Source organism: Hyposmocoma kahamanoa, unplaced genomic scaffold, assembly GCF_003589595.1.
Source record: "Hyposmocoma kahamanoa isolate Upper Pololo Valley unplaced genomic scaffold, ASM358959v1 93, whole genome shotgun sequence".
Classification (NCBI taxonomy): domain Eukaryota; kingdom Metazoa; phylum Arthropoda; class Insecta; order Lepidoptera; family Cosmopterigidae; genus Hyposmocoma; species Hyposmocoma kahamanoa.
The window spans coordinates 3,593,052-3,617,144 of record NW_020654810.1 but is presented as its reverse complement, the minus strand read 5'-3'; the positions used below and the strand labels follow the sequence as shown (position 1 = coordinate 3,617,144).

The following is a 24,093-nucleotide window of genomic DNA, read 5'->3' as shown; positions in this document are numbered from 1 at the left end:
TTAAATGAACAAATATTAAATCAATGCCGAATATCTAAAAGCAGGAGGAAGAAATAAGAAAAAAACAATTTAAAAACTAATAAATTGAATATCAATTCAATAAAAATTTAAAATTCAGTGAATAGCGACATCCCTAGCCGGGACTGGTAGCTGTAAAGGTATCTAACTGGGTGACGAAATACTTTCATAGATTTCTAATAGATGGCGCTACGGCTAAAAAGTCGTTGAAAAACCAAATACAAAGACACGACAATAAGCACATAGAAAAATTGGTGAGGTCCGCTAGTTTGTTCCGGGGCTTAGTTGGTACAGCGTCTGACACGGTATGTTAGAAAACGTCGGTTCAAATCTGGCCGGATCGAAGGACTTTTTTCTAAGTGTCCGTATCTGTCGTGTATCTTTGTATTAATAATTATAAGAAAAAACAGTAAATTATTGTGTAACTTTTATTAATCCTGAGTACACATTGTAAGATCGCGAATGGGCAATTTTTCCCTTCTTTACCTAAAGGATCAAACAAAATGTAGAGTAATTTTTCTAAGAGATCAGTAAAAGGGGCCATATGAAATGGAACTATCTATTTATTACGTAGTTTACTCTTGACTAAATAAACGCCAACAAATTTTTTATACCAAAATAAAATAATGTTTTTTAAAAGTTAATTAAACTGAAGTGAAATAAACAACACTTGCTTCATGATATTATAAAAAAAAAAGTCATAAATATATAACTAATTAATATATTTTGAGGCAGTTATGACTTGTACAATAAATATAAGCCATAACTGCTTCTGTGGCCGAACGGTTACCATGCCCGACTGTAACGCAGAGGTTCCAGGTTCGATTTCCTTACCAGGAGAAATATTTGTATAGTCTACATTTATTTAATGTGTCCATGGCACCCGCGACACAGGGTTTCCCTAGCGCGAGGCTGTGTTGAGTGTGCAGTAGGTAATCGTCTACCTTTACACACACGCGCGAATTTAAGCAGAGATGCAAAGGCGATGCAAACGCGCGGCTGCATCGATGCTAAAAGTCTACGTGTGTAGCTCTTACATTAAAATGTAGGTGGTGCATAAAAGGAGCCTCCCCGCACGATATACCATTCCTTTTCTATAAGACTAATGCTCCCTGGGTAACAATCGGTGAGTACCTTACGCCGTTGGCAAATCTTTTCACCGTGATAACAAGCTTTATAGTGTATGCCATAGATACAATTAGAAGAATTTATATTTAAAAATATCCGAGGTAAAAATGTGTGCTTCAATTCAAAACGGTTTTGAAGGGTAAGGATGCTGGTGAAATTACAGGTACATGGGACTTGTCAACTCATATCTCAGGGTGACGGGTGCAGCGGCAGTGCCTTTCAGATCTTTGCTATTTAAAGCTCTGAGTGGCACTGCAACTTATGGATAGTAAGTAGTAGTTTAACTGCCTCCGTGGCCGAACGGTTACCATGCCGGACTGCCAAGCAGAGGTCCCAGGTTCGATTCCCGGGCCGAGAGAAATAGTTGTATGGCCTACAATTATTTCTCTCGTGAGTTTGGGTGTAATTTGTGGTTGTCTATGTGTGTGTCCATGGCACCCGCGACACAGGGTTTCCCTAGTGCTATGTTGAGTGTGTGCGTTATTTATTTATTTATTTATTTAGTTATGGATAGGCGTGTCGCTTACCACTAGGCGCACAACTTGTTCGTCCCGTTAGTTGTCGTATGAAATAATTATAACTTTTTTATAAAACAAAGCTGACCTTATAAGTTTGCTTATCCGGATTCATCTCCTAGTTTGTCACCCTTAGGGATGGAATATTTTCTTCGAATTTAAATGTGACCAATGGGTGCCCTCTTTCCGACAAAAAAAGAATCATCAAAATCGGTTCACAAACGCCGGAGTAATCGCGTACCTTAGAATAATAACGCATAGAATGATAGTTTCATATCAAACGAACTGTCACAAGTGAGGCAAAAATCAAATTCATGTAGGCTAGTTTTCGTAGTAGGTTAATTTTCGGTTTTAGTGAATATTTATATAAAAATACAAGTTGAAACGCGTTGCTTCCTTGTGGAATGTGATGTTAGTATTTATTTTATGTTTGTCTGACGTATTTTTACACTCATTTACCGCACATTTCGTCATTTTTAGCTAAAATTCTTGGGCTGTTCGCGGTGCAAGTTGACCTTGAGCACTGAAGGCCCGCCTGCTCGTGTAGGCCCATTGGGCGCGCTTCAATTTGCCTCACTTAGCGTGTGCGGACTATGTCTCTATGCGTTATTATTCTAAGTCGCGTACCATATACACAAAAAAATACAGTCTAATTGAGAATCTCCTTTTTTTTTGAAGGCGGCTAAAAAAGCTAAGAACTCGCCGAAACCAACTAGATGAACCAAAATATTTATACTGTAAGTAGTTGAGGAGTTGGATAGACTGCAGACTGTCCCGGTTGCCATATTATTCTATTGTCATCGGATTTACAAAATAGACCAAATTTCAATCCGATCAGAGAATTGGAAATAAATACATTTTTGTTTTATCATTAAGACCACTACACTAACTGGGAAATGAGCTGATGATCTTTATATAGCTGAACAAATGTTCATCAATCATAATTACGCACTAAAACCTTATTGGAATACGCAGTAGAGGCCTGCTCTTCGGTCGGCAGCGTATAAAATATTTCACATTCTTATTCTAACACTAATTCTTCCTGTCAGGAAATAATAATAAATATCTCCGCTCGACTAGCATCATCAGGGGCCTTACCATGAACTCTTATTACGATTCAGTTTAGGACCTAAACCAAAACCATGAAGTGTATATCACCATCCCGCTTTTTTGTCGTTACAAAATTATACTGAATTGTAATAAGAGTTCATGGTAAGGCCCCGGGTGAGTGGATCTCTACTGCCTTTTTAAATCTTCCTTTTGGATCCAGCTCCCGAGCTAGTCAAGAATACGCATAGTAAATGTGGTTATTTACACGCCCTACCTATTAGCTAAGGACCATCCTGATTAAATTAGCCTCAAATAAAAAAAATACTTTGAAATCAATCAAACCGTTTGGTTGCTACGATGCCACAGACATACAAATATACACATACACCCATAGGCTTCAAACTTATAGCTCTCCCCTTTCTGCGTCTAGGATCAAAAAGATACTCTATGCTACACACACTGTGTTCAAAAACAGCAAATTACGACCAGCATAAAAATAAACTGTTTTGTTACAACAAATTTCTTATCTGTGAAAATGGTGTTACTGCTTCTTAATAACATCAAATTCTATTATATTATTACATTCAAATTTGAACATCTCTGAAAAACAAAATAATTTGATTGGACCTCAATTCTAATATCAGTTGAGATGAAGTTTTATTCGAAATGAAATGACAAATTTCACACGTTACTTGATATCGAACGATGTGATAGTTGGGGCCGACGCTACTTTGTCTATGAAATAAATATAAACTACGGTGACATGCGTGAGAAAAGTTTTTATTTGCCGCCTTTTCGCCAGTCGTAACACGCGGTTCCTGAACACATCATAGAGAGCTTATAATATGTGTATAGATAAAGCAGTATATGTAACTGTACATAATTACTCATTAAGACTCGTGAGATGTTTTTATGAAACTCGCCTGTCGGCCGTTTCATAAACCCACCCTCGTATTTTAATGCCTTGTATTATGTAATAGTCATATAAACTACCATCTCGCCAGTTTCACAATATTGCACTCCCGCAACGAATGCAGGTTCTGTTTCACATTTTTTAGCAGTAATAAGAACTCACCATAACTCCCTCTCCCTTTTCCCCGGCCTGGTCTCTTTGTAGCCCGCGTTGAACTGCAGCCCTTTATGGAAACAAGGGCACTGGGCCTCCGGTACGCACACGTTGTTGGTGTCAAGAAGCTAAAACGAGTAGAGTTGAAAAGAGCATGTTAGAGTGAGATAAAGCTATACAAAAGAAATAGATTATTATCTCAGGAACCGACTCAGTTAGGTAGGTCTTTATTTACCAGGCAAAATCATTCGTGTTCTGGAGAATTTTCCCGCAGTCTCGGGAATTCTCGCATCTACCGACCTACCGTATCGTATCCAGTTTGTGCGTTATACAATCGACTTAAAATTCATTATGTTTTGTACAATTTCGTTACAAAATTCGCTCCCATTCCGCTCCGCAGCAATGTAAATTTAGCCTAAGAGTATTGACGGGTGCAGTGGCAGTGCCCCTCAGGTCTTTGCGATGTCAAGGTCTGAGTGACATTACAATTATTATGCGTAGACGTGTCGCTTTCCATCAGGCGCATAATTTATTCATCCCGTCACATAATATTATAAAAAACAAAACAGAAAAATACGTACATTTTTTCTAGTTTTAAGTACTTTTGACACTACTACTTCAAAAACTTCTGAATGTCTACTTTTTGTTCATAGAATAGACGGGCAATGATATGGCCTATGAATATATACAGTAAAGTAGAAATTGCACCCTTCTGAAGTTCAGACTAAAATATAATATATAGGACATTGACTTACAATTATATGGACGTCGGGTCCGCGCTAAAAAGTGTCCGAACTTATAGGGCGTTAAAATCGTACACAGAGCGTCATTCACGGGTTAGTCTTCGTTTGTTCGACTGACAGCGAAGCAAGCAAAATTAGACAGTACTGCGATGACATTACAATTTAAATTCAACGTTTTAGCTTTTTCATATTCCTTTACAAGTCACTACGTTTAAATAGGTGGACTTGGGACATTTTTTTCGTGGTTTGTGTATTAGACCCGTCCATTTATTTGTAAGTCAATGACATAGGATTATTTATTTTACTCTGTACTTACACTTTCGAAGCCCATTCTGAACTTCAAAACTTGAAACCAAGTGAATTTTACATTATAAGACATCCATGGTCAATAGACGTCCTATTCGCGGGTCTTTTGAACGTCCCTATAATTATAGCAAATAAACCCTGACGTTGGAGCTCATTTTACAACTTCTATAATAAAGATTAAATATTTTTAAAATCGTAATACTATTTTACCTGTCCAGGAGGGCAAGCGCAGCCCTCAACGCAACTGGGCTTGCAATCGCTGTTGGAAACAGCACGGTCAGTACAAGTACGCAGACAGCTGTCCGCACACACTGTGTATTCTTGCCCACCATTGCAGGATAGTTCTGTTATAAAAACATGGTTCAATTTGAGAAAGTTTTACTATATATTGGTCGTTATTATGTAAAGATCAAACAACAGAAAGAAAAATTAATTCGATCCAACTCGTACCAGCATCTGTTTGCCAAACCGGCGTAACCGCTCTTACCAATTGAGTTACAGATCGAGTAACCAAAGCTTATAAATTTATCTACGTACAGTCAATGCTCTAAGGTGCTTAAACGACTCTAGCTAACCTTTTAATAATAATAATAATAATAATAATAAAAATAATAAAAATTCAAAATTAATTTTTTAGGCCTTGGGAGAGGCGAGAGTTTAAAATAAATACGGAAATAATAATAATAATAATAATAATAATAATACCACAATATACAAAATACATTGGCATAATATCCATAATAAAATACATAAAACAATAAATTATACTGTGGGAGACTGGTGCCTAAACTAGACGTATGATCTGTATTTCAGGTCACCAGGACTCCACCCCTTGGAAGATACTTGTTATTTTGAAGTATGTACTAGTAGTACATTGACAATTGTAGTAACTAACTTATCTATATATTAATATATTTTGGTTCTAAGATCTTTTTTATGCATTCCACAGTAAAGCGTAAAGGAATTCCAGGTTTTGAAATTAGAATTTACGTAATGTAACTAAGGATCAAATTGGCTTTAAAGGTTCTTAAATCGTCATTCACTAATGATGCAATCTTCTCAGCGTGTCCACTCTGATGTTTATAATTGTGAGGACCGGTACACAGCGACTGAAACAGCATTATCAGTGGCGTTGTACAGGTCCTCGCGTGTTCAGGTGTAGGAGCACGCAGCACAAGACAAAAGATGTGCCGTAGGCTGGGGAGAGACACCACAAATACATGCGCTCTCCGAGTTGTAACCCCACCTATACATGCTCTACTTGCTTCGGCCGACTTAGGTCCGCAATCTATTTAGAGACTTAAATGATTCAATAAGGACGTCATATCAAAATGAATTTTACGGCTTACAGGTTAAAGGTTAAGTTTGTTTAACAGCTATGTTCACACTGATCTAATCAGATCGAATAGTCGGTTAGAGGTATCTTAGGGCATCGGCTGTACCTGTTGCAGATCTTTGTTTGTACTGGGTTTAAAAGGATTTTTTTGCGGACCTGTGAGAAACTTATGACAGTTTTACAAATGACCTGTACCAAGTAATTAATCTATTTGTGTTATACACATTTTTTTTATAGCCTCGCACTAGGGAAACCCTGTATCGCGGGTGCCATGGACATGTGTCTTTAGACAACTACAAATTACACCCAAACTCACAAGAAAAATAAATGTAGGCCATACACGTTCTGGGAATCGAACCCAGGATCATGGTAACCGTTCGGACACTGAGGCATATGAAAATAGAGTGGTGAAATAGATATACTGATCCAACCTGGAAGGCAACATTAGAAGAGGATGGCCGCAAAAGAAGCCTTCCGTAATTCCTATAAGGTTTGTATAAAGAGATTGATAAAAGTAAGAGAAGCATGAGAAGTTTGTAAGGATCGATCGAAAGTGGCGACCGTCTATCCCAATGGGAATCAGAGTCCATGATGCCACTTCAACAAAATTAATAGCATATACCAGACTAACATTAACAAATTGAAAATAAAGCACCCACTTACCACACTCTTTGACATTGTACCGCCACTGAATGTTGACCCCTGATTGCGCGCAGGCCATGGCGTACTCGCCGAGCCACGGGCAGAAGCAACGTGACACGTCGCCGTCGCACGCGCACACGTCGTACAAACACGAGGTATAGTACGCCTCCACGTCCACATACCAATGACAGCCTGGTTAAAATAAGTTCGATTCTTAAAAATTTCACTTTCATGGACAATTATTTAAAATATATATACTAAATACATTGTGATGTCATGACAGATGGATTAAAAAGCGACAACCGATGGTGGCCAACAAGTCGAACCTTTGGTATTATAAATATACACCAAAAGTGCTTTAACAAATGAAAGCAAAATGGCCAAGCGCCCGGCGCATTGTTAACGCCCTGATGATAATGATGATGATGATAATGGTGATCAAGTTGAAAATCTACGTACTCTTAAACAGATTACTCTTCAATTTGCTGCAGTACTTCTCAGCGGCTTCTTTGTTTTGCACGTAAGCGGTACAAGGGTGCACGGGTTCTATCGTCGAAATGTCATCACAGAACTCCCTGGTCTTCCACTTGTTTGCGAACGCGTAGACCGATTGCTCTGTATCGCCTTCGGGGGTGAGGAAGTCGTCTTTTTGGTTCATATTGAAAGTTCCACAAAGACCCTGAATAAGGGAAGCAAAACATAGAGAGGATCAGTTGGGATTTAAACATGTCGGTGGATCAGTTGCAGGGGATCAGACGGGGATAATCAAAAATTTCAAAATGCAATGTAATAATTTGTTTAATTGAATTGATATGTACTTGGTTTTTTCAACGACTTTTTAGCCGTAGCGCCATCTATGAGAAATCTTAAGTATTTCGTCACCCAGCTACCAGCCTTTCCAGCTACCAGCACTGGCCGAATTGTTTTCAAACAAATTAAATTTCGTCTCTATTTCTGGTTATATACTTGAAAACCTACGGTGATGGGCACAGTTGCAGTGCCCCTCAGATTTTTGCGATTTAACACTCTACACTGCAATGCATTGGCGCAACTCTTACCACCAGGTGCACGACTTGTTCGTCCCGTCAATTATTAATATCATAAAAAAGCTAGCTATACAGTCTTACATACCTTGGTCTTGCCTTTGAATTCCGGTGGCACATCAATAATTACTCTAGTCACGGTGTCCCACCAAATGTCCACTTTATTAGGCAGTTGTACTAAAAAAACAATACGATTAAGTTAAATTACCTGTCAAAACGATTAAATTAAACAGGTTTTTAGGTGAGGAATCTGTTTTAACTGCGGCTGCAGCACCCGACCATAGCGTTAAGAGGCTGTCGCACGAAAGGTGATGTTCGAGTAGCAGTAGAGCCCCTTATGAAAGAGTCCGTCTAGGAAAGTACTGCCACCTTACCTATTTCTGTCGCCACGTAGTAATGTGAATATTACTGCGTTTCGGTTTTGAAGGGTAAGGGTGCTGGTGAAATTACAGGACTTGTCAATTTATGTCTCAGGGTGACAGACGCAGTGGCAGTGCTCCTTAGATCTTTGTGATTTGAAGCTCTGAGTGACACTGCAACTGTTATGGACAGCAGTAGCGATGCGTGAAACTAATCGTTAGTAAAGCCGGTCCAATATAAAAAAAAATCAACCTTAAGAAAAACTTCTTTTTCCGGTAAAAAAGCGCCTTGTGACCTTATACGCAACACTTATTAGCACACAAGATACTATGGACCCCGATGAATTTTGAGTTTTCAGCCGTCATTATTAGGTCTTATTTTACTATAGTTTTACAGCGGACTTTTGCAAATGGGTGTGCATTTTGAAATGACTGCCTAGGTTTCATGAATGAAATAGAAGCCGGAATCCGACTGGCTTGCGTGATAGACCGCGCGATGTGATTGGCAGAGATGCCGAGATCCAGCATATTCCGTATGTTGAATATTTTAGGATTGAAACATAAAACTGCAAATCGGCGCGATGTGAAGTCGCAACGCAGAAAACTGCGACGCGAATTGCTGCGATGAGATTTCGTGCGGCAAAGCGTCTCACTTCCACGGTTCGAGTGATCATTCCTTCGGCGATCGTTAACGGTACTAAACGTATTTTTTTTAAACTAGGCAGCGACAGGGATCCTTAAAATGCACATCCATGCACACCTAAATAATGCCTATTCACTCTCGCCTTGAAAAGGTCCAAGTCATAACGTTCAGGGAAAAAGTCTGCAGGCAGGGAATTCCACTCCATAGCCATTCGCCATATAAATGTGGAAGCGTAACGCTTAGTGCGAGATCCGCAACATAGGGGTGGAACCCAAGCCCACGCCTAGTCCCCTGGTGATGGAAAGGGGAAGGCGAAATTAAATCGTGTAATTCCATCGCACACTCTCCGTGATATATCCTGTAAAATACCGATAAGCAGGCAACTTTACGGCGGTGTTCAAGGCTCTGCAGCTTCGCCTCCACTAATTCCGAGTCACCTATAAGCCTGTCAATTGAATCCAAAGTGGCCAGTTGATATGTAGCATGATATGAGCCATCCCAGAGGTGGCAGCAGTACTCCACGCACGATCGGACTTGTGCTTGGTGCAGCTGAAGCAACTGTCCCGGTGTAAAGTAACGCCTCACCCTGGAAAGGATCCCAAGCTTCCTGGCTGCATTTTTGGCCATGGATTCAATATATCTGCCGAAGTTCAAATTGGACGACAGGTCCATTCCAAGTAGCTGGAGACAATCGTCTATCGGTATGGATATATCACGAAAAGTCGGAGTCAGCTCAAAAGGACTCCGTTTTGTGGAGAATAGACACGCCTGCGTTTTGGTGCCGTTGAATTTGACAAGATTGGCATTGCCCCAATCGGAGACTGTCTGGAGTGTAAAATCTAAACGGCTAACCATGGACTCTCGACAAAACTGGATTTCCTCCTCACTGACCCTTGCATTGGTCAAGTACCTATCTACAACTGTGCTGTCATCAGCATACGCAAAGGTACCTGGAATTAACATATCATTGATATGCAGCAGAAAGAGAGTCGCAGACAGTATGGAACCCTGAGGAACTCCGGCCATCTATCGCCATATGTTCGGAAGAGTATAACCTCGCTCCACATGTAACAAGCATACACAAGAAGATCCCCAGTAGATCGCCCTCGTCGGAATCCGTACTGGCGATCACTGGGTAGGTCGTTGTCTTCAAGGTACGATAGGAGACGGTTATTGAGTACACTTTCCATAGTCTTGCAGAGTATGGAAGTGACTGAGATAGGTCTATAGTTGACAGGGTCAGCTCTACTTCCCTTTTTTGGCACAGGTTTGCAAGCTTCCACGACCTGGGAACTACACCAGGCTCAAGTGAGAGGCGGTACAAGCGTGTGAACAGGAGACAACTCAGGTGCACAGTACTATTGCTGGTATTCCATCTGGCCCGCTAGCTTTATTCAGCGTCTAGATTTCGCAGAGTTCTAAGTACCTCTTTTTGGCGTATGCGAACTGGCGCCATAGTGCAGTTAGCCTGAGGTTTTACCTTCTACCACCTACTAAAGTAGGTGGTAGGGTCCCTGCGGCATCCAGACGCGAACTCTCTGCAAAGAGTGAGGCAAAGAGATTCGCCTTCTCTTCCGCAGTATGAGCCAGCGAGCCAGCCGGCCTCAGCAGAGGTGGCAAAGATGGGCGACAAAAGTTATATTCGACCGCTTTGGCCAGGGACCAAAAGGATTTGCTGTCTGCTGGATAAGAGGCAAGCTTGGCTCCTATGCGGCGGACATGGTCGAACTTGGCCCTATGCTTATACGCTTTTCAACGTCTTGGAGGCCTTACAAACGCATTCCTCAAATTCTGAGTACTCGGAGCTTTGCGTAGTCGAGCATCTGCCCAAGCTTGGTACGCGGACTGTTTATGTGCTTCAGCACAACTGCAATCAGCGTTAAACCATGGACGAGCTTGGAGTCCATTGGGTACATCAGAGTAAGGTATATAATACTCCATACCCAAACGCAAGACCTCGACTACAGCATCAGCACGGCTCGACGAGTCTCCTGAAGTAAAGCACGCCGGCCAGGGATATGACGCAAAGAAATGACGCAAAGAAATGGCGCATTTCGTCCCAATCTGCTAACTTGTATCGCCACACCCGTCTCATACCACTAGGGCCCTGACTAGGGTCTGTGAAATGACAAAATAGTACGTATTCACGTTGATCACTTTATGTAACAACAAAATTATTGTAATAATTTATTAAAACGAAGATCGAATTCAAAGAAAAATTCATTCGATCCGGCTGGATTCGAACCAACGCCTTTACCACACCGTAGTTGACTCTCTCCGTTCTGAGCTACTGAACATTAGACCTTACGAATTATTCTGTGTGCTTGTTGCAGATCTTCGTTTTTGGTTTTTAACGACTTCTTTGCCGTAGCGAAATCTGTGAGAAATCCATGAAAGTTTCTCTTTATTCAGCCAGGTACCTTTACGGTTACCAGCGGCTGACTAGAGAGAAGTCGCTTAAATAAAATTAATAATATGATAAAAGTATTTTTATGGATAAAATAAGTGCTCATCCATCTCAACTGATGGTAAGTGACGATGAGACCGACGATGGAGATGTAGTAAAACATAGTCAACTTAATATTCTTAATAATTTAACATGAATTTAGATATAAAAAAAATATTAATAGGGTCTCTGTTTCAAGGTGTTAAAATAACGTAAGATACTTTAATTACTATTATTCTATAAAAAAAAGTACTCACCAGTAAGAAACAGTGAAGAAGCTGCCCTAATTTTAATATCTCCGACCACAGCAGGCAATGTAGTAACTTCTTGGCCGTTGATGAGAATATACCCGCCTTGTTTGAGGTGCAGGCTCACTGCGCCGTAGTTGATTGTAACGGCTTTCGTGCAAGATGGCTTGCCTTCGCCTTTATAAGGGGTTAGATTCATTGCCTGAAAATAATAGTAAGTTATATATGGTATTTATATAGAGCGTCCCACGGCAATGGGGTACGTAGGAAAAGTACGTACTAATAAATAATTTTAAAAATAAGTAATTAAAAAGTTGGTGAAATTACAGGCAAATGGGACTTGTCAACTTATGTATCAAGGCGACGAGCGCAGTGGTAGTGCCCATAAGATCTTTGCGATTTAAAGCTCCGAGTGACACTAAAACTGTTAATGATAGGCGTGTCGCTTATCACTAGGTGCACGACTTGTTCGTCCCATCACTTGATATTATAAAAGTAAAAAAAATACTGCATTCAAAGACTTTAAAAACTTTCTTCTTTCATCTGCGAATCAAATCGACCAAATATAAAAAAAAAAAACAGACTGTATTTCTATGATTATAATCGGATGTTTGAATTATAAGTAACATAACAATAATAATTTCTTCGGTACCTTTTTTATGCTTATATAAAATTTCAAGAACTACTTTTTATTTTTCTAATTTCTGTACTCAAGTGTCCGAAATTTAAGGGTCGTATTCCGGAACTCTACTCAATGTTCAAGTCAGGACTTGAGTATGATTTAAAGCACTACAAATCATACTCAAGTCCTTGCCATTAGGGTCGTATTTCCAGTGTTTGAAATCATACTCAAGTCTTGACTTGAGGATTGAGTAGAGTTCTGGAATACGACCCTAAGAATGATAAGACACGAAAAAATCATAGAATTGGAAACGAGTTCCAGGTTAAAGCGCCGAAAATCTGAGAAACATAACAAGTACTGATCAATCATGGAACATTGTACGAGTATGTCCGAATTTAACAAATCATAGCCTAAGTCCTTCGTCAACTACAAGTAATGGCGATATTTTAATAATTACTTATAACTTGTTTTAATTATTAATACAAAGTTCGAACACTCAGAAAATATTCCTTCGATCCGGCCGGATTCGAACCGACGTCTTCTAGCTTACCGTGCCAGACGCTATACCAACTAAGACACGGAACGAACCAGCGGACCTCACGAATTTTTCTATGTGCTTGCGTCGTGTCTTTGTATTTGGTTTTTTCAACGACTTTTTAGTCGTAGCGCCATCTATGAGAAATCTATGAAAGATTTATCACCCAGTTAGTTACCAGTTACCAGTCCTGGCGAGAGATGTCGCTATTCACTGTATTTTAAATTATTATTGAATTGATATTCAATTATTTTTTGTGAAATTACTCCGCTACTTTGTTATAATTGTTAATACAAAATTCGAACACTCAGAAAAAATTCCTTCGATCCGGCCGGATTCGAACAAATTATAACAAACTAGTGGAGTAATTTCACAAAAAATAATTGAATATCAATTCAATAAAAATTTAAAGTACTCATAAGTTTTTTATTTAAAAAAACCGAATCCAAAAGTTTGTGGGATGTATCTATCTAGATGTATCTATTTGCTAAGTTTTATGAAAATCGGTTAAAGGGGAAGTGGATGAAATCCAATGAACCCGATTCATCCCCTAATTTCCCACCCATAGATGTAGCATATTTTCTTCAAAATTGAATGAGTACACTATTAAGGTACCACCCTTCCAACAAAAGTACAGTAATCCAACATATACAAACGAGTGAGAACATTCTCGTATTTTTAAAATCAGTTAAAAAGCATTACCTCACTAACAGCCCCGGAGCAAGCGACATTTTCCACGTCAATGGTGATGTTGTCACCGGTCATAAGGGTATAGGTGCAGTGTCCCATGAAGTCATATTTAAGGCCGTCGAAGGTGGTGTAATGTGGGTCGCCAATAGACGAACAACGAGCGCGGCAAGCTGTAGTCGAACACTTCCATTGGCCAGCTTCGCAGGTGCTGACAAAAATAGGTCCATGTTATTAAATCTAGTAAAAAAATAATAGATTCCGAAAAGAAATTAATTAACAGCGAACTAAGGTAATTGAGGCTATCAGCGCAAAAGTGTAACCCCATAAATTGCAATTTTTTATTTTATTTATGGTACAATAACAGACTTCAGACGAAAACAAAATAGAAAAAAAACATCCGAGTATATAACCAGAAATAGAGACGAAATATCATTTAATTTGTTTGAAAACATTTCTGCCGTATTATTACGGTGACAACTGCGCTCTGATTGACCAGCCCGATTTCGAAACATTGACGGGTGTCGTCAATTGTTTCACTTTAAATCGACCAGATAAGATACTTGAGCTTTGCTATAATAGACGAAAATTGAAAAATTACATATTAAATTCCCGATGAAATGTGATCCTGTTTGTTTTGTAATTAGATGTTTTGCTGTTTTCCCCCACCTCCGAATGAAATAGGCCTCCATTGTTAGAGATATTATCTTTATTAAAATAAATACAGAATATTTTTGGAATATACGGAGACGTACACACAGGTCAGTTGTTGGTGCCGTACTGTTTCAGCTTTCTAATTTGTGATTTCAACGCAAACGAGAGTTGATATTTAAAAGAGATTAGCACCAAATGGGCCAATGCTCTTTGCTTATTTCGTCACTACTTCTGGTTATATACTCGATGAGAAAAAAATACTTAAACATTTTTACAATAGTCATATCTGTGCCCAATTGTAACCGTGCTCAACATTCAAAAGTAGATATACTCAAACGAACGCTAAATTAATTAGTAATAATTATTATAAGAAAAAAGAACAAAAAGAATACATTATTCACCTACACCGCGATTAAAAATGTCGCCTTTTAAAAAGGGGTACCGAATAATCTTTGATTACGCACAGACCGAGTCGGAATTCTGAACAGCAACATTTCTAGTAAGCCATCGTCAAACAGTTCATTGGCAATTTTATGTAGTGTACTCAAATCACTCATCATACTGTTGTTTTTTGTGTACTATTTATAAGTATAATTTGTTGTTGTAATTTTGATACAAAGATCGAACAAAATAAAAAAAAACCTTCTTCGATCCAGGTTGACTTGAACTCAGATTTAAATATTTTTTTTATTTCACTTTTTTTGTTTCTGTATTCAATGTTTGAAAAATATGTATTTTGCACGTCAAATAAAGCTATTTTTTTTTATTATTTATTTGTAAGTAGTAACAGTTGTAACTAGTAGAATTACATATAATTACCAAGTTTAATTGAAATCGGTTACCGGAAAGTGCGGGAATCCGGATTCATCCACTAGTTCGCCACTATACGGGACTTGAGGCAGGAGATAATAAAAATTGGTTCTCACTACTCAAAGTGCATTGAGAGGAAAACGCCTTGAATTAAAGAATAACAAAATCAACCATTAAAATAATTGCTCATTACACTAAAATTTAGGCGTTATTTATAAAAATTAATCTTCATGCGTGAACAGCCCTTAGAGGTGGATGATTTTGTTCAAAATTCAATGGGACCACAATGGAGGTACCATCTTTCCAATAAAAAAAGAATCATGAAAATTAGTTCACAAATACCGGAATTATCGCGTAACATACATCACAAAAAAAACATACAGTCGAATTGAGAACCTCCTCCTTTTTTTGAAGTCGGTTAAAAATTAGAGTTCGTCCAGGGAAGACTGCGACCTTATTTTACCTATTTCTGCCGCCAAGCAGTAATGCCAGCATTACTGTGTTCCTGTTCAGGGTGATTAAAATCAAGGCGAATGGTGGTTATTCCACTTATTATAAATCGATTTTTAATAGAATAAGAATTTACCATTCATTACAATCTTGACGAACTTTCTCTCCAGGTTTAAAACTTTTGTTCCTCAAGCGACAATGGCACTCTTCTTTGCTGACACACCGAGACTCCTCTAGCAGTAAGCCTTCGGGGCAGTAGCAGCCCTCCACACAGATTGATCCTTCAGGCTTTGTAGATGCCAGGGGGGACGCACAGCTTGGCTGAGATTCTGTACCGCATTTGTACACTTTGCTGTCGGGGCACACCACCGCTGTGGAACGTTTATTATTTAGTAGTGGTCGGATATTCGAACGCTTTCGTACCTAAATTTCACTTGCTCCAGTGAATTGTCCTCCTTTTTAGAAGTCGGTTATAAAAATAAATATACTTTGTTTTGTATTAGGCCAAATATTTGGTATATAAATATTGTAAGGGCAGAATAGCGACTCTGTCCTTACAGGAGGTTACCTCGTAATCGCGACGCGGTAACCGTTATCACGAGGGTGTGAGGGAGTAGTTGATGGAGTGAAAGAATTTTATAAGTGTAAAAGTAATGTTGTAAATAAAAACTTAAATTAAGTATTGTTAACGTTTTAAATATGTTAATGTGTAATGTGTATACGAAGCGAGGGAGGGTGAAGAAAGACGCTTGGAGACTCCAAATATTCAACGGCTTTTATTGATGTAGTTTTATGATCGACTTCGGAGCGGCGGGCGTAGGGCCATTATTGCAAGGGATTATCCACGGCGGTGGAGGCTCGGTGCACTTGGACCTATCTTTAGGCCTAGAGCAGGCTGAGGTCCCCTACGCATTTAACGTAAAGGGGTTGCGTGCGGCAAATGCCGGCCGCGTGTCCGTATAATTGGTAATTGTGGCATTGCCCGGGTATGCCACATTTGCGTGGAAGCAGTTAGGCCGGTGAGCTGGCAACAGGTAGAAAGGTTGAAGACATTTTTACCTTCGGATGTACGGGAGAGGACGGCGAGTACCGTGTCATATGATTCGCGGGAACGGCTTTTGAACATGCGGTGGACCTCATATACGTGGTGTTACAAAAGAAAAATCGCACTGCTATTACAATAGTGCTGTAACTCAAAATATGTGAAATTTAATATTATATCATTACTGAACATAAAATTTGATTCTCTTCACGTCAAAAAAACCGTCGTTAGAATATTGTAAGAAACAATCAAAAGATATCTACTTAACTCAAAATGACACACACTTTATGTGAGCTAGCTGTGGCCAAAATAATCCTTATTCAAAAACATGAAATTGTTTTTTTCCATTTTGTTGTTAAATATATTTGATAAATTGTTTAAGTGTCTATAATAAACATATAAATTTTAATAATATTTTTGCGGGAAGTGAGCAATTCGTTTTTATCGATCCTGAGAAAGTCCACTTTTTGAGTTTATACACTATTGTATTAACAGTGCGAAATATTAAATGTTAATGTTAAATGTTACTGATGTTTATTTTTCAGGTGTTGGTAACTAACCGTCTTAAAAATACAATAAATTCAATGCTGTACGTAACCACACAAATATTGAAGGTATATCACACATTCACTGACATGCACTGCGATAGACTAAACCGACCCCTCCTACGTAAAGTATCGTATGTCGAAATTGCCAAGTTTACAGGGAAGTGTTTTAAAGTTTTGAATCCACTGAAAGGAGCATAACAGGTGGCTTTAGCATTTTTCAGTTTTATTCGGCAAACGGTTACTCACACAGAGTATTCTAAAATCCTACATATCGGTTAGATGATCTATTAGATTAGCTTTGTCGTGTTATGCTCGTTTCAGTGAATTCAGAACTTTAAAATGCTTCCCTGTAAACTTGGCAATTTCGACATACGATACTTTACGTAGGAGGTGTCGAAACCAGGTATAACATGTTTTTTTTATTACACTATTTTTTTACTATTTAAAATGCCGAGTCAGGACAGAACACCAAACAACTATGAGACAAAATTAATTCCTACTTACGACAAGTGTCATCATCTCGCCAGGTGACCATTTCGTTTACGCCGTGCCTTAGACACTCACTAGCGTACAAGGATACAGTTTTACAAGCGCAATCTTCAGGATCTGTAACATAAAGTAGTAATTTATGTTCTCGTTAAAATTATTAGATTTTTCTTCATGAAGCCGTGGTAGTTTAATGGTTTGACCCACCACATCTCAAGCAAAGGTCGTGATTTCAAAACCAGACTCGCAAATCTGAGTTTTTCGGAATTCATATGCGAAATTTACCATGAGTATTTCGGTGAAGGGCATTATCGTGATGCAACCTGCACTTTGAAGAAGGTTCCCAACCCGCATTGAAACAGCGTGACGGACTATAGCCTAAATTCTCCCCTGAGAGGAGACCCGTACCCAGCAGTGTGACACAATGGGTTGGTGATGAGTCTCACAATTCATATTCCTACTTACCTGAAAGACAATCAGCGTAATCTAATTGACAGGTCTCCAGGAACATGGACGCGTCCACAAAGTTGGAGCACTTCCTGAACTTCTCCTTGTTAAGGAGCGTCGTGCAGAATTTTAGCGCTTCTTTTTTAACTTTAACCGACGTATTTCTTTCCGTGTAGTCATTTGTGCACACCTCTGAAAGTAGCACTTTAGTGAGACATATTTTAGGAATAAAAAATAAATTAAGCTATTTGCTGCACTCTTTTAGGGAAACTTTGTTTGGCGTCCGAAAATATTATTTTCTTACGTAATAAAAGTTCTATTGGTATTAGATGCAAATTTTTATTACTGTCATTTATGCACTTTTTGTTAATGTAATTTGATTATTGCCTTCACGTCAAGTAAGGTACATTCGTTTCCTATCATGTGTATCAAACGCATTCGCCTTATTTTGGAATTGTATTCAGTTTTGTAAACCGAATAAAAACTCATAAATTTGTCAAAAGTGCTTTTATCGCATGAAAGTCATTGACTTACAAATAAATGGACGACGGGTCTAATACAAAAACCACAAAAAAAATGTCCCAAGTCAACCTATTCGAAATTTAAATTGTAATGTCATCGCAGTATCGCGCTGTCCGTAGAACAAATGAAGACTAAAGCGGAGTGTCGCGCTCTGTATACGATTTTAGCGCCTTACAAGTGCGGACACTTTTTAGCGCGGACCCGACGTCCATATAATTGTAAGTCAATGATGAAAGTACAAAAATAACAGGAACTACATGAAACATAGATACGTCAAACTTAGACATGGGCGTTATGTCGAACTCATATAATATACGTACTATTGGATAATTTTCGGAAAAATTTCAAATGGTGGAATTTTTTTCGTAAAAATTCCCGAAAAATTGGAAAAACATAATTTTGAGGACTCTTATTATGTTCTACGTTTAGAAACATCTTTAGAAGTTTTATTTAGCATGAATTATAAAATCACGGACTTGTATGTTAAACTCGACCGCGAACTAAGTTCATAAAACGAACCTAGTGAGAGGCTTCTATGGATGACCAACACTAGTAATATTATTTCATAATACAAATTAGTATACTTCTTTGATATGCTACTTCATAATGGAAGGTTTCATTGTTGATATATGATTAGAGTAAAAACTTAATACCTTTAAGCTAATTTTATTTAACCAAAATTTAAAAAAGTTAATAGACATATAGATAGGTAATGTCTAACCTAAGATGATTTTATTTAGCGTTAGCAACTCGTTAAAGAAGGACTGACCATTACTTCGAGCTATCTCACGTGTATCGGTTTTTAACCTTTACTTAACATTGACCTTAACATAACCCAATAAGGTGTAGTAATATTGGTATATCGAAGTGCGGATCCAGTTTATGAAATATATAAATCCGTGCATAAAATAAACTTGTATAGCTAAAAGCTACTTAAAGAATAACGAGATTGAAGAGGATTTCACGGGCGAAATAACCTTTTTATTGGCTCCATCGTTTTCGTTCAGTAACTTCAGCTTTGTCATGGACTGCAGCGCAGTTTACAACGCAATAAAGGAAATAAATATGTCTATTTTATGATGAAAGTTAATATTTGGAATTGATTTATATAATCAGCAATACAATCACTACTTCACTTGCACTCGGCCCCCACAGAATATTTTCCGACTCGCTGCTTTAATTGTGAATTATCATTAGACTGTTCAGCGAGAAATGGAAATCTAACCAGTCCCAAAAGAGAAATGGAAATCTTTGGCTAAACTCATTCACTAAGACGATGATTCTCAAAGTGGTTTACTGTTGCCCAGAATGCGTCTAACGTACACGGAATATGGATAGTACGTCTTACGGGGGACCATACTCCGCTTGGCAATTTTTTTTGACCACTTAAGCAGGTCGTGATCAAAACTTTTTCCAAAAAAATATATTCGGTTAGATTTTTTTAATAAAGTTTCTCACTCTATAGTCCACATATCGAATTGAGTAGAACTGCGTCAGCTCTCAAAACACCTTTGAAGTTTGTAAAAAAAAATCCTTATCTAAAAAAAGGCAGGGGCCTACGCAGAACTGAAAATATTGGCCAAGTGGTCTACAAGACAAAAACTTTGGGAGCCTCTGTCCTAAGAGATGCCAAGCAGTACGTTGTGTACGGGAGGCCACAGAGGAAAACAAGTCGATATTTACCGCCAATCTCGTTAAATTGCCACGACGAAGCAAACACGTTTGGAGTAGTCGTGAAGTCGTCATTCGGGTCGCCATTCAACGTGCCGCACAGACCTTCCGTCGTGTTCCATTGTCGCGCTGTTACGCTTACTGTTACGAAGTTCTAGAAAGAAAATTAATTTGTTTAAATTCTTGCGGATGGGTGGCCTACCAGTAAAACAATTACTTTGTTCGTAATGATTGACTGCTTTTTCCTAATCTACCCTTAACTCAGACGCCGCATAGACTATCGAGCCTGTTTTGAACGAGTCTCCACGGAGTAATAAACTAGTCGAAGTGAGTCGTTATCCGAGTAGATAACAAGCGGACCAAAAGTTGATGTTTAAAATAGGATTCCCAGATTTAAATCAGTTACACAAGAAGTTTGGCTTAGGAGTTCCGTTATTTAACACTAGATGGCACCATTATTCAATTGCACAAAAAGTTCATACATAGAATTAATAATTAGTAATAACAAACCTGGTTTTACATATTTATTCCTCATGTTATAAATAAAATACAAAACCTAAATAAATCCAAGCAGAAAACCTAAAATGTCGCGCTCAAGATTATAAAACTTACAAATCCACAGTTTTAAAAATCACTTTCCTTATAATAATATTTCGAGCCGCACATAAAAGCTTGGCGGGCCACGGGTTGATTTTGATGATTGAATATATATTTATATTATAGTAAGTAAATGTAATAACTCATTCCTAGCACATAATAAATAGTATCCTATGTGATTAGATAGCATTATATAGTATAGAATATTGGCGACAAGTAGATGGCGCTATTTACAATTGTAAAATTGCAATATTAGTTTAATTCAAAGGAAAGGTTGACGAAATAACAAACCAAATGTAAATTTGTTTTATTGTAGATAGTTAAAATAATTATTCACACGAAGTAAATTATTGCAATGTCTAATTTTCAGTATTTTGAATGTAAAGAGTATTCATTTTGATTTATTTTGTGACCAATCAACCACCAGCTGTTTCCATCACATCCTACCCCGCTAATAAAAAGTAGAGTCGAAGGTATGGTCGGTACTCAGTCTGTTCATAAATCCGAAAGGCAATAGGAGTAAATCACTTACATAAAGTGCTGTACAACCTTGTTAAATTAAGAATCTGTGGTCAGTTACTTAAAAACATAGCGATATTTCCGATCAACTTAGTATTATTTTACGTCCACGAAAAGCGCTACAACAATATAGACTCTAAGTCTAAATAAAAGCAGCTGATTAATTGTATCTACAGTCACTTATATCTATAGTGGCATGACAGCCCACGTACGCCTTCGGTGTTGCCTGGTTATCGACTTCAAGACAGAATGAGTAGCCTCGAATTTATTATAATTAACTTTATCTTCGATCGAAAAAATTAAGATTGAGATTATTCAAGTTTACAATAATTGTGAAAATAAACAGATACCGCGAGAGCATTCCAGCGCACGGCAACCCCTTGCGCGTCAAAGTCAATGTTGATGAAACCGCCAGACTTCGAGACCCTGATGCCGGGCAGCGACGCCGGGATGGGGATCGCGCCACGCCTGCTGCGGAACGCCACGGACCCGTCATCTGATGATACCAAGGAAACATATTTATAAATAAATATATAGATAAATATTAAGCCAACTTTAGATTCATCTTCACCTGGTACTTTGTAAAATACAATATCCGTGCAGTATTAAAGTATAACTGAAAAACTTGAAAAAAATAAAAATCAAACTTTAGTTAATTGTTCATTGGCTATGTTGAAAATTTTGCAATCATTCGATAATTTTTGAATTTCCCTTTCACTTCACTTTTTATTTTTATGGCTTCATTATGAGAAGTGATGATTTTGCCAATGTCACGGTTGAAAGAAAAAAAAACGAAACAAAAAAAAAATCGCTAAGCTCTAATAGGACATTAACCGGTATAAAAATAGTTATTTTTATTTATTTATTTGCAAACAATGCAGGTACAAAAATTACATAAGTAATAAGTACATACATACCCCTTTGGGATGCAGCAATTAATTATTATTAAACGTAATATTAAAATTGTAAAAATAAAAATAATAATAATGACATTTAGAAACTAATACATATAGGATCTTAAAATTATCATTAATAAACTTTAGATCATAGTATTACATAGACTTAAAATTACTTATCTAAGACTGGACTCTTTTAGCTTATAGGAGAGTTCATGAAGTCTCCCACATTGTAATAACATTTACTTAACAAGAGAGACCTCAACTTGGTTTTAAACACGTTGTCACTATCTACTTTCTTGAGGATGTCTGGTTATTTGTTATGCAAGGCTGCAAAATTGTTGATTAACGCGAGTGCTTGTATTGAAACCTGAGCAAGCGAAGGATACTAAGATTAGATTAGACATTGGAAGGAAGAAAAACAGATTCCTGAGCGTATCGAGGATTTCAAGTCACGACACGCAAAACAACTTTGCTGCCGAGCGAAACTCAAAACTTTTCACCTCACTATAGTGAGGAAAATGTTAGATAAAAGAAAAACAGTTGAACTATAACAAAACAATTTAATAAACCAATTTAGTTATCGTTGTCAAATCAATGTCGACAATAATAAGAATAAAAAAAACCATCGGATTTATATTACACAAATAATGTACGACAAATGGCGTAGTTGAACGTGTCATTATGTTTTTTTTTTATTGAAAGAAAAAGTAAGGTGCACCACAGTCCATCGATAAGTTCGAATGTCAAAAACCTTTTCCACGCTAGCGTGCAAAAAACGCTTTTGCGCGCAAATTTCTAATGAGAAAGAAAGCCTTTCCAATTTTTTTTAATTACCGCGTCACGCGCGTTTTTCACTAATTGTGATGCTGCAACTGCGCTTCTAAATATTGTATGTAAATTAGTATAGTCCATTTGTTTGTAATGTAAACAATTTTGATATATCTTTGTATTGAACTTATACTTTACAAATCAATTGGTATAAAAAAAAGGCATGCAATTTCATATGAAGCTAAGTATTTGTATTTTGTATTTGAAGGTGAGTAAAAATCATTTTATAAATGTATATTTCATCCAATACACGTCTCAAGATTGTTTACATTTTTTAGTTAAGTACTTAAACAAAGGGACTAGTGCTTCTATAAGCGACTAATTCGAAGGCGCCTTTAGTCTCGTTTGATGGTATGATGGAATGATGGTAATTTCGTTATCAACATCGTGGCCACTCAAAGAATTTTGTAAAGACCGAAACAAGTACTTGACACAAAATACCATATGTGCGATTGTCTTCCATGGTAACTTTACCGCAATCTCAAACCTGGTTACCTATCTGTAGTCCGAAATGACATTTTCCAGAAATAACGTTCATTCGAATTTTCATAACTTCGAAAGTAAATTATAAGAGGAAAATGTTTTTATTTTAAACCTAACTTAACCTAACCTAACCGAACCTTATCGTGTCTTTCCGACAAACATCCAACATATCTTGAAAGAATAACGGCTTCGTTATAATTCGGTTTTCGGTGTAACGAAAATTCGAGTTTGTGATAACCCTCAAACCTGCATATAAGTGTTTTTTTTTTAATTTATTTTATAAATTGGTTAGTAATAAGAGAATTCTTATGTCTTTACTGCCTCCGTGAGCGAATGGTTACCATGCCGGACTGCCACGCAGAGGTCGCAGGTTCGATTCCCGGGCCGGTAGAAATATTTTTATGGCCTATATTTATTTCTCTCGTAAGTTTGGGTGTAATTTGTGGATGTCTATGTGTGTGTCCATGGCACCCGCGACACAGGGTTTCCCTAGTGTGGAACTATGTTGAGTGTGTGCGTTATTATTATTATCGTTGTTAGTGTACCTACGTCTTAATAAATTAGTGCCTGAACAGAACAGGAAAAGGTAATTCCTATTGTAATGAAGGATGTTTCACCACTACGACATTTAATAATGTTTTTGTGAAATTACTTCAATAGTTTGTTATTATTACTAATACAAAGATCAAATACTTAGAAAAAATCCCTTCGATCTGGCTGGATTCGAACCAACGTCTTCTAGCAAACCGT

At 37.8% G+C, this 24,093-nt stretch overlaps 1 protein-coding gene across 1 annotated transcript in view; it reads right to left on the bottom strand.

Annotated features, from left to right (window-relative positions):
• Positions 1 to 24,093, bottom strand: part of LOC113237618 (hemocytin) — a 175,900-nt gene that overhangs the window by 135,465 nt on the left and 16,342 nt on the right. The window contains exons 11-22 of the mRNA XM_026474216.1: positions 21,484 to 21,629; positions 20,030 to 20,171; positions 17,843 to 18,016; positions 17,396 to 17,497; positions 15,438 to 15,672; positions 13,403 to 13,598; positions 11,553 to 11,745; positions 7,936 to 8,024; positions 7,264 to 7,483; positions 6,826 to 6,996; positions 5,037 to 5,170; positions 3,787 to 3,905 (exon numbers count right to left, since the gene is read on the bottom strand). Of these exons, the coding sequence (XP_026330001.1) occupies positions 3,787 to 3,905; positions 5,037 to 5,170; positions 6,826 to 6,996; positions 7,264 to 7,483; positions 7,936 to 8,024; positions 11,553 to 11,745; positions 13,403 to 13,598; positions 15,438 to 15,672; positions 17,396 to 17,497; positions 17,843 to 18,016; positions 20,030 to 20,171; positions 21,484 to 21,629 (1,921 nt within the window). The remainder of the gene's footprint in view (positions 1 to 3,786; positions 3,906 to 5,036; positions 5,171 to 6,825; positions 6,997 to 7,263; positions 7,484 to 7,935; positions 8,025 to 11,552; positions 11,746 to 13,402; positions 13,599 to 15,437; positions 15,673 to 17,395; positions 17,498 to 17,842; positions 18,017 to 20,029; positions 20,172 to 21,483; positions 21,630 to 24,093) is intronic.